The 13,795-nt window shown below is 39.1% G+C and overlaps 1 protein-coding gene across 1 annotated transcript in view; it reads left to right on the top strand.

Annotated features, from left to right (window-relative positions):
• The first annotated feature begins 386 nt into the window (after positions 1–386).
• The window catches only part of GABRR3 (gamma-aminobutyric acid type A receptor subunit rho3), a 31,693-nt gene continuing 18,284 nt past the window's right edge, over positions 387–13,795 (top strand). The window contains exons 1-2 of the mRNA XM_026100155.2: positions 387–514; positions 7,349–7,461. Coding sequence (XP_025955940.1) covers positions 387–514; positions 7,349–7,461 — 241 coding nt within the window. The remainder of the gene's footprint in view (positions 515–7,348; positions 7,462–13,795) is intronic.

Genomic DNA, 13,795 nt, shown 5'->3' with positions numbered 1-13,795 from the left:
TGCACAGGCTATGTTGAAGAGGTTACTGAGCGGGTGATGGAGAATTCAAGTATGCGCTCACACTGAAAGAATGGAAGCAATGGATCAGACTGTAGCCTGGCAAAACAACTTGCTGTACCTACTACATTTCTAAAAGCGAGGTGCTACTGGTTTGATAGCAGATGCTGTAGGGATGTAGAGCTTAAGGAACTTTCATGATTTGCCAAAATATGCGGGCAGCTCTGAGAGGACATCAGAACTGGGATGCCTCTGTCTTCTGTTTTCAGTTATGCCTTGCCTCATGTGCATCCTTTGTATGCTATGCCATTTCTGAACAGTAAAAACACTAAAACTAAGAAGTCATCAAGGTGGATTGGCTGATCAAGTGCATTTCTCTTTTGGAAGAGATGGTCCTGGTCATGAAACTTCTGTTCCTCACTTGCCTGTGGCTGACAGCTGTGCTACACAGTTCTCAAAGTCAGCATCACCATCTTCATCAGCAGCAACAATTCTCATTTTTAAGAAAGCATAACAGGTAGGTAATATATTCTCTCTGTCTGTGTTCATTTGATAATCTTAATGCTGTTTATCAGCAACCTGTCAATGCACCCTTTTTGTTGACTGTCCTGTTTTGCAACTTTCTGAGTTTATACTATACGTAGGACATTGATAGGGTGTTCCCAAAACACAAATGGTAAACTATTAGTTAACAGTTTTTCCATAACCAGCCATTTCATATCATTATTTCATGAATGCTTCATGTGTATGCAGGTATATACACACTCACACCCACACACATCTCTTTTAACTTATATGATACCAGATTACTACTGTGATAAGCATATCATTGTCTAAATACAGGTGTATCAAGCACTTTTGCCTTCTCACTCCCATTACAGGAAGCAGAAATGCCTTCCAAAGTTATATGCCAATGTTATAACATGGCTTCCATTCCCTAAACGACACAGTAACTATAGCATCAAGATACAGAAAATATTTTAATGGCACTAAATAAGGTGATTTGGACTGTATTTTTAGTGATGTCACAATGTGTTCCATTTCTGTAATATAGCTATGCTCTGAGACAGCAGAAAGGACAATGTTTCATCTCAGTCTTTCCAGTTGAGTAGCTAGTTTAAAAGGAAAAATGATCTACAGCTTTTTACATTTAAGTTTCTCTGCAAAGTGTTAGGGTTTTTTCCACAAATATTTTCACATTTTACTTGTGAGGTCTGTGAATGTGTTTCCAAATTGACCTAATAGTACACAAATAGATGTTTATATCTTCTGAAGACAGCCAGTAATAATCCAAGCAGTCAAAGTCTGTCTTTATTTGGAGGTAGGAGAAATTGCAATAAATAGCTCAATTTAAGGAAGGAGAAGGGAGGCAACTTACATTTTTCTGTGTACTTGACACTATATTAAAATGGGCAGGGGAGCTCACAATGTGTTCATGCTATATCATGTATTGAAACACAACTGGACTAGTCCCATGTATTTAATCTGTTTTTAAAGCTATATGCTTTGTAGTAGGTACAGCTGCTTACCTTCTGTAACACTCCCTACGTGATAACCTAGCTGTTACATATCTCTGACTTGTTAAATATTGTGTTAAAATCACATATAAGGAATGCAAGGCAACAGAGCATGTCTCAGTGAAACAATGGTGTCTGGAGGTATTTGAAGATGCTATATAGCTCAGTACCTCTGGATTTCAGCTCAAGGTCATAGGTTTAAGTCCGGTCGAAGCCAAAAGCCCATGAAAAGAATTGGCTATTCAGCAGCCTGTCTCAAACTCAATGACAGTTTTGGAGTGACTGCTTGTGCACAATTATTTGTAATAATAAACAGAACAAGCACTAATACCAAAATAGGGTCTAGTCTGGTGCTTTGCAGCACCAGACTATTAAGCATTGTTAAGAATTGAATGCAAACAGAATGAAATATCTTCTTATCCCTGGACATGGAAGAAATATCTGTTTTAACCTTAGCTGACACACTTTTGCCAGTGGTAAAAGGGAAACATGCTACGGTTGCTTGCATTTATACTCTTCTGCAACAACTGTAAGGAATTGCTCCATCACTGATACAAAAATTCCCAAAGGGAGAATAGAAGCCTGGTGGTAGGAGAGAGCATATGTTATAGCATCCTGCTGGATGTCCTTCACTGAGCTCTTGTAACAGTTAACATTAGCACAGTACCCCCTCCATCTTCATGCACCTTTATGAATACCAGTGACTGGATCCAAACGACACTCCTGTGAGACAGGCAAGAGAAGTGTTTCAACAGAAAGGAAGAACAGAAACAGGGGGGAATGCCAGGACCACATCTTCATCTCACGCTGATTGGTGTAGCAGTTTTCTGGTATACACAAGGCAATGGTTTGGCCTTCCATCTCTTCATTTTACAGGCCCTAGCGATTTAAAATTTGGAACTGGGAAGAAGACTGCAGAATCTGAGCCACAGAAGATCCCAGAGCTTAACAGCTGCAAATCAGCTTTTCTGTGGAAAGGATCCAAATACATTTAATTTCTCTTTGTTTGATTCTCTGCCTGGTTTTGCTTCTAAAGGCAGCATTATCCTCCAGTACATTTCAACAGGATCTGACTTCCAAGCAGCCTCTTTTTCTTTCTGGGGAAAAACCTTTCAGCCAGCACTAGGATTATTAGGGACACAGCTGACAGATGGCCTTGGTTAAATGGGTGGCCTTTTAGAAAGAATCCCATGTGAAAATGTTACTTAACCTACAAGTTCTACTGGTTTAATAGAGTAACCCAATTCTCCCGCCAAAGCTATTTGTCTGCATTCTCTTGTAAAGAAGATTTTAAAGCATTAACCAAAAGTACATGAGAAAGAGATTATTTTCATGGTCCATTTCCTACAGTAAAGAACAAAACATTTGACTGTCAAAATATTATGCTTTTTGACAATACAAGTTGCTGATGTCACGAAACACTTGGAAATGCATTTCTATGAAAGAGAACTGTACAGTTTTGAGGCCTGCATTTATTTGGGTTTCAAAATTTGATAAATGTGTTAAAAGTTTAAGAGACCACACTGCTGCGTAACTCCACAGACACTCCTGAGAATAAGATTTCTGTAACTTCTTCCTTTTGAGTACCTTTGATTTGGTGGTAGCTAGAGTATCTCAGGAGCACTGCACTGGAAGGAATAGGGTCTGTCATAGTATTCTTTTCATAAACTTAATTATTTTCATTTTGAATGTGATGAGAATTTTTGTCCCCATTACTCCCATACCGCAACAATAAAGGAAGTGTGGCATCTTGGATACTAAACTGGTGTAACTGAAAGCAAAACCCCTCCTAACTATCTTTCCTGAGACATGAGTTTCAGATTTTTCAAGTCTATCAATAAAGTTCTGATGAATATGGTGCTGGAAAGGTGGTTATATCTTGCCGCATTTCTATAGGTGCTCCAGCCTTCCTCCAGTCTCCTGCCAAGGATTTTCACCCTATCATTAGTTACGCAGGGCATTAAGACAGAAGAACAGCCATACAGGATCATACCAAAGGTTCATCTACTCTAATGACCTGTTTCCAACAATGGCTGTAAGCAGAAATTTGGAAGAATAAGAACAGAGCAAATATATATATGATATTTCCCCCTAATAATCCCCAGCCTCCAGTTACTGTCTTTCCCTCAGATACTTGCTGAGTAGGATGTAATTTCTGCAGATTTAGTGATCTTCAGTGGATTTCTTTTCCATGAATTTGTCCCATTTCTCCTTGAACCAACATAAACTGTTAATAACTTAGGAAGTTAAAGACAGCTAGATGGGATACTAACCACATCACTGCCTTGAATGCTGCTTTTTATTGAGCTACCCTGATGGTATTATGTGGTTAAATGCTTTAACCACACATGATCCAACTACTCTTGAGCAGACCTTCGACCTTTCACTCACTATCACGTATTCGAAGTTAAGTAGGAGCAGCTACATTTAACTTTAAAGGCCTGCTACATATTCGTCCATTGCTAAAGAATTCCAAATTAGTTGCTTTGGCTTTGTAGGCAGTGACTAAACACTTTCTGAGAGCTCTTTCAGATACCGAGACATTGAGCCCTGAGTCCATATAACAGTATTAGGTAGTGAGGTGTCCAAAGAGTATCTCATTTTTTTTCCATTCGAAGAGTTAGTGGTTCCATTAACTTCCTAAATAAGTGCAGCAGGGGTGTCATCCCTGTGTGATCTGAAACACTTCCTAGGCTTTTTATGACCATTGTTGGAATTTAATTCTAAGTTACCATTTCATTTGTGTAATGTAAAATGTTGCCTGGAATATGGCTGTTGGAAGCAGAGCTACTATAGTCGGAAGCAGTAGTTTCCTGAGCATGTGTTTCACTGAGGCTGACAAGCTCACATTTACCATTGCCCAGATCTATGCTAATACTGTCAGAATTGCCTTTATTGCTACCACCCCAGGAAGGTAAATGGAGACTTCCTTTTTTTAAGTGCACATGGGTTGTTTCTCTCAAACACAACAGCCTCTCATCTGCTATACAGTGAGTGTGCAGAATCAATGACAGCATTTAGGCTCCCAGGTTATGGTGCTCTGGCCAAAGCTATGTGATAAGAAGACCATGGTGCCAGGCCACCAAAATATAATCTATGTCTTTGGTAGACTTCAATGAGAATGAAAAGTGTCATATCACTGGCAACTACAACATCACTAGGGTCTTGATTGGCCTGAGGAGGCTTTTTTGAGACCTAGGGTAGTTAAATCTGTCTCTTCTGCTTTTTAATGGAATTGGTCCCATGGGAAAGAGCACTCAAAAAACATCTGCTGATGATTTCACAATTCTGTGTTACTGATCAATAGTTAGACACAGGTCTAGGATTTCTTGGTGGTAAACGAATACATACATGCAATTCCCTTTGAGTCAACAGTTAAATAACTGTAATGCTGCAGTGAGGTCAATTTAATACTGTAATTCTTAGCCAAGGCACAACATCTGGAGTCCAGATGCTGATGTTATAGGAATATCTGACAGAGAATACTTCTTAGCTGTGGGTGGGGGATGCTGGTGAGGGGGACAAAACTGTGAAGCAGAAATATATTTTTTTAATTTATTTTAGAAATTTTTTAGGTTTTTTTTCTCAGTTGTGATACCTTTACATATGCAATGTTACCAGTGTCCACAAAATTAATTCCAAGTAAGTACCATGAGCACATATCTATGCACATGAGCCTATTTTACTTTAAAATAAACAAGTATATTCTGCCAAAGAAGTGTAATGAAGAAAAGATGCAACATGTTTGTAATGAAAGCACTACTTTGACTTTCGCAAGACCTTGCCTAGCTTAATCCGCCACTTTTGATAGCGGCTAGAAACAATGGATTCTGTTAGTGCAAATGTTAGTTACTCCACCATGTGTATAAAGAGGATCAGCTGTTCAAGTAAGTGGGCACAAAAGATGCTTTTCACATAGGTAGCATTTATGTTTATTTTGTCCTCATACAGGAAAACAAGAGTATCAAAATCGCACAACAAATCTCTCAATGGCTCAACAGTTAAGAAAAAACTTCCTACCTTGCTTGCTTGCATTTTGCCTCTTGAGAAGGAGAGGACTAGGAAAAATTTTCCTTCGTCGCACACTTTCTTGTTTCCAGTAAGAAGTTGGAATTGATGTACAATTGCTTGATCCTGTTTCTTCCAGTGAAATCATCTGAATATCAAACAGGTATCTCCCTTGGCACATCCAGTGACAAATAACCTAATGCTTTCAGACTGTATTAGCTGTGCCATGGGATTCGGACTTGAATCTACTGTCTCCTCTTATACTAGTTCCCAAGCAGCAGAATTTTCCCATATACCTATTTCAGAGTGTTGCAGGAGTTCAGTTCTACTGCCAGTTCTACTGTGATACAGAAGGACTTGCTCTGTGGTAGTTTTAATTCTTTTAAGCACCAGGTTTAATTTTAGCCACCATATCATTTTCATACTCAGAAAAATAAAATCTTTCTTTGATACTTCACATGGAAGTTCTGATTCCCCTGATAATTTGGTTTAAATAACACTGCCAGAGACATTTGAGAATACTCAGGTAAACTAATTTGGCCAAGCCTCATGGTTCTGAACAAGCCAACAGCTGATCTCTCCTCAGTATTCCTATAACATAGCATTTTTTAAAGTAATTTCCTGGGCTTCATTATCAAACAAGGGAAAAGGGGGGAAAAAAAACAAGTAAATACTGTATGTGTCTGTGGAGGTGTACCTCATCCTAAAGTATTCTATACCTCATCCGAAGCAGTGTTTGGTTACAGGGCAAATCTACGGAACAGGACAAATTTCTATCGTTCAGGCTGAAGTAATAATTAGAGTTGCTGGCAGCAAAGTTGCAGAGAATCACAGAAGGCATGAAAGAAGCAATCTCCAGAGAGATTCCCTTGTCCAAGGCAAAGCAGCTGTATTTATGCTATTCCTAGAGATATTTGTCTAACCTATTCTTAAATAGCCTGAGTGAAAGGAGTCTCAAAGCCTCCCCAAGCAATCTTTTCCCATGTTTCACTATTCTCACCATGAGAAAGGTTTTCCTAATGTGTATGCTAAATCTCTCTTGTTGCCATATCTTATCCGACCTGGCAGCAGACATGAAACAAGAAACAAGGGGCTCTGTGGTGTATTTTGAGGACTCTGTGCTACCCAGTGGCTCATTTATGCGTGGCATGGGAACAAATGCAAAACCAGCACTTTTTTGGTGCAAAGAAATGCCGCTGCATGTCTGAGCAGCAAATAAGGGATGCGATAACAAACAAATGGGAAATTTATACCTGGTAGCATGTAACTTAGCCAAATCTGAATTATGTTTCAAAAGGATCTCAAAAAGCATGTCTCTCATTCCAGGACTATCAGTTTCAGAGTCCTTCTGAAAATTATTGACTCATTTGAGGTCTGAGGAAAGGAAGAAAAGATTTATAATAGAAAATACAAGTGTTTCTAAAATATGGATAACATGTAAGGTGGTTTAAAACCATTGGTACGTAGTGTTTTTCCCAAGTCTGAGTCGAAAGCGGTTATGTCAACAATAATATTTTTTCAATTGGCTATAATCTCTCATGGAATGACAAATACAGTCTCTGAGGAGAACAGGAGGAGACATAGGTATTCTTCCTATGTTTTTTTATATGTAATTGGTGTTTCTCACTGACCTGGGCACATTCATAAGTGATTTCCCTGCCTTTTCCAATATGTATCTTCCCAACTTTATTAATACAGTTGTTTCCCTTACCACACCAGATTCAACGGTCCAGGATTCTTGGGTCCCTGTTTCATTTAACCAGCACTCTGAATGTCAGGCAGAAAAAAATGAAGTACCTTATATGCTTTTTTTTTTTTTAATATAGCAAACGAGAAATTAAAATGAGGAAACTTGACAGCACCAAAGTACGGCCACTTAAGTCTGAGCAGCTTCTCTGCATAGAGGACCATGACTTTGCACTGAGACCTGGATTTGGAGGTAAGCAGCAGATGCCTGCACTGTGCTGGTTAATAGTTTATTCTCTATCCAGAAGTTACTTAAACTGTGCAAAACATTGTCACTTAAAATTGCATGACAGCTTTAATTGCAACTCACCTCTTTTATTGCACTTCAGAAAATAAAGAAGAAACTAAGAAGTATTTGAAGGCAAGGGACATTTTTGTGTTTAGCATACCAATAGGAGAAACTGTGCAAATTGTCTACTTTTGGGAACTAATTAAACAAATAATATTGTTAGAATTCTATTCTTTGCGAACAGTGATTAAGGTATCCCTGTAAACTGCATAGTCTAGTAGCAACTAGCAAATCACTTAGAGTCATCAAATCTGTTTCGTGAGATTTAAATGAGCTAATTACTAAACCTGTTTGGTCTGTACAAAATTATAAAACTACTCGCAGATCTTCAGTTTACTGGCATGTAGTTGCTGTGTTTTTGGACACTATGACAATTATTTCTTTATTTAACTACATGTTGTTGATAAAGGAAGTATTCAATGGGATGTTTGTAGTTTGGACTCCCCAGAGAGTCAGTCATTTCCACTGGATACCCACTACTATTTCTCTTCACATGTGAGGTATGATGAATTTATAACTGCCCATTTTGATTCTACTTCATGAAAGGTAAAATGAGAAAGCTGTCTTACTAATAAGCTCTTTCTGAGCCCTTGGGTCACCAGTTCTGTGTTCATGACTTATGGAAATAGACTGAACTGCTCTGGGTTATGAAGCCAAAATAAAATAGATAAGGACCAATCCTCAGCTGTGTAAACAGGCATCAATCTGGAGGCTAACTGAAGTGTGTGGAACTGTTCTTGTTTACACCAGCTTGTGGGACCTAGAGCCTGGCAGGCATACCATGGAGCCCTCAAGCCACAGCTTACACCACAGTGCAGTGAGGGTAGCTGATGGTGTTTTCTGAAGGAAAGGCTATATGATAAACTTGGCTGTCAAGCTGGGTCCTGTAAGGACAAGCCTCAGCCCCAGCATTCCTTTTGTTGAGGCATCTTTTGGAGTGGTGAGATCTACAGACTGTGGCTAGAACATCCTGGGAAAAGGGATAGGGCTATACAATACTCCTTGCCCTCAAAGAAGAGAGACCTGGAGTGAGAAAAGCCTCTCTGGATGCACTGGTAGAATGTGATGGGTTTCCTTGTTATCCTAGAAGTGCTGGCTTGTCAGAGAGCAAAAATCTTCCCTAACTTTGAACAATAGCTGAGACACCATTATATCTTGACAGAAAAAGTTAGAATTACCTCTTGCAGTCTAATGTCTGTCACTCAGGGCAGCTTTGTGTTACCACCTGCTTTGCCACTCAAGGAATTTAAATATTAAAGAGTCTCATCTCAGAAAGGAAGTAGCATTTCCATGAAAGCAAACAGTGGTTTGGGAGGCACTTTATCATTGGATCATCCCAGAAAGCAGTACTTCTGATGTAAGTAAAAGCAGCTTTCAGGATAGGCACTGCGATCTGGCAGTTGTAATTTTCCACAGGCAGTGAGGATTTTTTTTCACACAGCAAATCTGTACCAGGCTTTTTTTCCTTATCCTTTTACTCTCAGATGACTAGTCATAGAGCCCATTCAATTCCTACTGAAGCCAGCTGTAGTTTTTCCACTGACTTCATTGCACAGACCCCTTAATAATCACAATACCATGGTTATGATTTCAGCTATACTCATGTCTTTCAGAAATAGCTTTCAGTAGAACAATGTCTCAGCTTTGCCTCTCTTCTGGCTATCATCCATATGCAATAGTGGCATGGGTGGCACTTTTTTCAGTCACATCCCATAGTTCACACACTTCCAAAATTTCAGAACTCTCATAATATGTGGAATGCTTATGTGTGACTCTCTGTAAGACTAAAACAGGGATCCTTTAACATTTCTACAGCACACAGAAAGAAGTCTCAGCAAAATGAATGTTGCTTCTAAATGTACTCTCTGTTACTCCTGTTTTACCATTGATTTCAATGGTGTTATAGTAGTAAAGGTTTGTTTTTCTAGAGGAGGCAGGTTGATCAGGTATCAACAGAGAGTAAATACACAAGTGGGTCCTCATCAGAGGACAACACTCACCAATTGAATCATGAATCTGATTAACATACCCAGAAATATTGTATGAAAGCAGATACAGAGCATGGATTTCTTTGAAGAACAGTGATGAATATTAAATGGGCAGCAGAAGGAAACTTAACTAGAGGAGAAGATGAGACTAGAGATACCACTGTTACACAGGCACTGACTAGGAGTCATACACACCTTCTCACTGCCACCTTTGCATATACACCTTCGCACTGCCACCATTAGTGCTCACAGCACATTCAGTGTGGCTTATACCCTGAGGCAGAGCTAGGGGACAAGGACTTTGCTTTCTCTCCTCTTCTTCACATTGCATCTTCAGAGAGCCAGTCCTGAGCTGCATAAAGAATTACAGTACCATGGCTTTATGTATTTAAAGCAGATGAAATTTTGGGTTTGTTGTTATCAAATCTAATAAAGCATCTCAGTACTCTGATTCCTGAAGGGCTTGTATCTGTCACATGCCACAGTGCATGATTTATTCAGCTCAGCAAGATGTTTCAGTTCACAATCTTGATGGGAGGAAAAAAAAAACCAGGTCAAAACAGCTGGGTGAAAAACTAGTTTTTTAAAGTAATTCTTTACCTTTAAAAGGAAGAGGATCAACTCTTCACCCTCCCCTATACTCCAATGGGTTTTTCAGGGTATGTTATGGAACTGGAATGAGAGATTTTCTTGATTTAGCTCCACTGTGCCCCTTTCCCTGAGAAGGTCAATCATCCTTTATACCAGTTCTGGAGAAGAAACAGCTGGAAAATTTATGCTGTTCTGAACCTGCTGGAGATCCCTCCGTGCAAGGAACTCTTAAATCCAAATCTGGCTAGTTTAATTTCATTTAGCCCCACAGATGCAAAGTGAGAGAGGCAGATTATAGGATCCAGAGTTTTTAATATTCATAATTAAGTAAAAACGAAAGATGGAGAGAGCACATGCTGAATTTGACGTGTAAACTGAACAAACATCTGCACAGGAAAAGAGTGGGGTGAAATGAATGTAGAACTGTTGGATACTGATGCTACTGGCTGCAGAGTTACTGGAATTAATTGTGACCTTGTTCACATGACTGTTTGCTTTTGCATGAAAATATATCATTGCTCTGTTGAGATAAGAGATCCTTTTTTGGACCAGTTGGACACAACTCTGCTGTCATTTATTTGAGTGTAATTTGGCATTGTCCTGTGGACTGAAATGACACTCCAGCTGCAGAAGTATAATTTGACTCTCTGAGTGTTTGATTTTAAATATTAGTCCTGACATTGTCCATTTATTAACAGATTAGAGATCTAAACCTTAGAAAGATACTGTGTCAAGATGAAGCAAAACTAGCAAGCTGTTTCTACATGTCTGTAGGTCATTATACAATGAGGTTGAGAGAAGCAAACCCATAGTTCAGTATGCCAAAATTTTATTAAGAAAAAAGATCAGTGACTATTACATAGCGTTTATTCCCTAATCCAGGCTCTTGGGCTTTTTTCTTTTCTTCTCCCCCCCCCCCCCCCTCCTTCCACAGAGTTTTTGTCCGTTGCTCCCTATGCAATTTCACTGTCCTCTTTTAGTTTGGAAGCCTCAGGTATATGGACCCCAGATGATTCAGAGTGGCCTGCTACAGAGCAAAGAGAAGAAAGAGTACAAAGTCTTTCTGTGGACCAGCATGGTGAGGGTTAGAGTAATTCCACTGCAAGGCAGCACTAGAAGCATGGATGCTTCCCTTGCTCAAAAAGCTTTGATCAGCTGCATCAGTGAACACCGTAGGAATTATGTTTAGATCTTGCTGCTCCCAGAAGCACTGATGAAGGCCAGGAGATCAGTATGTCAGGGGTCCTGGAATGATATAGTTATGGTTGCCAGTTCTGCCAAGGCTGTCCGTTTGCATAGTTCTTACCAAATGAAACAAATGACAGTCAGTAGGTCCAAAGCCAAATCTTTTCATGACTTTTATATCTTTGTACTACTGTGGGCTCAAGTACTTCAACTGATTTTTCAGTAGCCTGATAAACTGTGATTCTGTGAGAAGGTAGCTTACGTTTGGACTGGAAAAAGAAAGAAGTCATGTTGCCAGCACTTTTCTGAATGGTCACCTCTATGTTTTAAGTGCAGTGAGAAAGGGTGAGCATAGGCCAATACCAGACACTGAGCTGAGGTTTCTACTAGCTTGGATCTGGTGTCACCATGCAGGCTGCCTTCGCAGCCAAAACTATGTACTTTAAGGAAGGCATTAGAGCAAGTTATGCTTAGAAACCCTTTTTAAATTACTTTCTTTTCTACTATACATATACACCTATTTCTATATAACCTATTATTTTCTTAATTAGCTTATTTCAAAGTATTGGTTGAAGTCAGTGTTGTGTGCTCTTGGTTTCCCGATTTCTGTCTGCACTTGCTAAAAATTAACATAGTCATTTAAAAAATCATGGGAGTAGCCTATAGAGGAGGTCATTCTTTTATTCCTCTGTGCCTTGGTTTTCCGAACTGTAAGACCCCTTCCACACTCTCTCTGAACTGTTTTGCAATCTAAAGACTAAAGAACCACATGATCACCGTAACTGTGTATGTGCAAAGTCTCTGTGTACATATATATATATACACACATCGGAGTATAAACATTTTATGTTTCTTTTTATGCTGTGCCCTAGGGAACTCTTAGGATATATGCTAAGGGTGAGTTAGTTCAAGAGGTTTTAAGACTGATTCTCTCTGCTTTGTCAATCAATAAAGAGGATAATAACATTAGTACCTATTAGAAATGCTAGAAAAGAATTAGTAGTGTTTAGTTGGTCAAAAGGTTTCAGTCTTTCTAGACAATTCACTTCTCAATCTGCAATTAAACACAGTCTTCATTTCAAATTTTCTGAGGACCACAGATCTCATTCTAGCTGCTGGGTAACATTAGTTCCCTCCCCCTAGCCCTTCCTCTCCCTCTCCAGCTAAATTAGTCGCATGTAAATTCATCTAAAGGAAAAAGGGGCAGAAAAGGAAAGAAAACAGGGCCCAATGAATGTCCAAAAATTCTGCAGTTCCAATAGATGTTTGCCACTAAGTGATTTTCATGTCTGCACCATAGTCCTCTCTGGAAAGTCAGAAACATCTTCTCACTGTGGTGAGGAAGACTGACTCTGATGAAAGGGTAATGGCTTTCTCTGGTGTGTTACCGGAAGGACTAGCTGGTGTCTGAAAGAGGAGGATAACATTTTCAAGACCTCTGATGGGCTCCTTCTCCTGGATTTTTTCTCTTACATTGCTAATTCATCCATTCCAAGCACTGGCAACTGCTAATACCAGTCCACCTTTGTTTCTCAAGTAAATAAGAAACAAAACAGTAACAAGGAGAAAATTCCATTGCTAGCAATTCCCCAGTTTAATTCATTGCCAGAAGAGAGTAGCAATGTCCACACAACTTAACTTCCTTGGGACTCGCTTACACTTCTGTTTGGTTTTCCTCCCCTCTGGATTCACAAGCCTTTTTTTCAGAAGAAAGCACTCCTGGAGACTTTATCCTTCCTCTGGTCTCTCTCTCTCTTACTGGGAGCTTTTTGTAGACCTAACTTTCTTCCATAACGCGCTGTTACGCACCTTTAGGCCAGCTGGGATTCAGTGGATGATTTTTCTAAATTCAGTATTTATCTTATGGATTTGCAGGTGCAATCCATTGTGCGTTCAAAAGTTTGACTACTACAAAAACTATAGAATTGCTTTAAAACAGTCATTATTATCGTGGAAAGTGATCCTAAAATAAAACGATATCCTTTTTATGTAATATCCCCTTTAAAAAGAGTATTATATAATTTGCCTGTCTTGCTATCTATTAAAAAAATTCCATGCTCATAAGGGAATTCTTTTGGTATGTTTAAACCTTTAAAATAAAAGAGAATAGAAATGACTTCTGCGAAGATAAACCCATCTGAAAACAATTCAGCTTTTTCTGCTGAGGAGTAATTATCTTGAAAATCTGTGGAATCTCCATTGTGAAAGTCACTAATCCCTCTAAAATAATGATTTGTAGCAATGCACTAGCAGCAACTGAAGCTGCTCAATTTAATAACAAAATCCTCTCTGCCATCCCCAGTTTTGTCAAACTGGGAAAATAAAAAACACAGCTTTTCTCTGGTTAGTTTTTTTCAAAGTGAATTTGACGTTTTTGCCTGATGGTCAGCCAGAGATTGAAATTCTCAGTACATTAGGGAGAAAGCTGTGGTACAGACATAAGAATAAACAAATCAGTTTAGCTTTCTGGCTGT

This window comes from Dromaius novaehollandiae, chromosome 1 (assembly GCF_036370855.1).
Source record: "Dromaius novaehollandiae isolate bDroNov1 chromosome 1, bDroNov1.hap1, whole genome shotgun sequence".
Taxonomy (NCBI): domain Eukaryota; kingdom Metazoa; phylum Chordata; class Aves; order Casuariiformes; family Dromaiidae; genus Dromaius; species Dromaius novaehollandiae.
The sequence above is the reverse complement of the archived record's forward strand: the minus strand, read 5'-3'. Positions and strand labels throughout refer to the sequence as shown.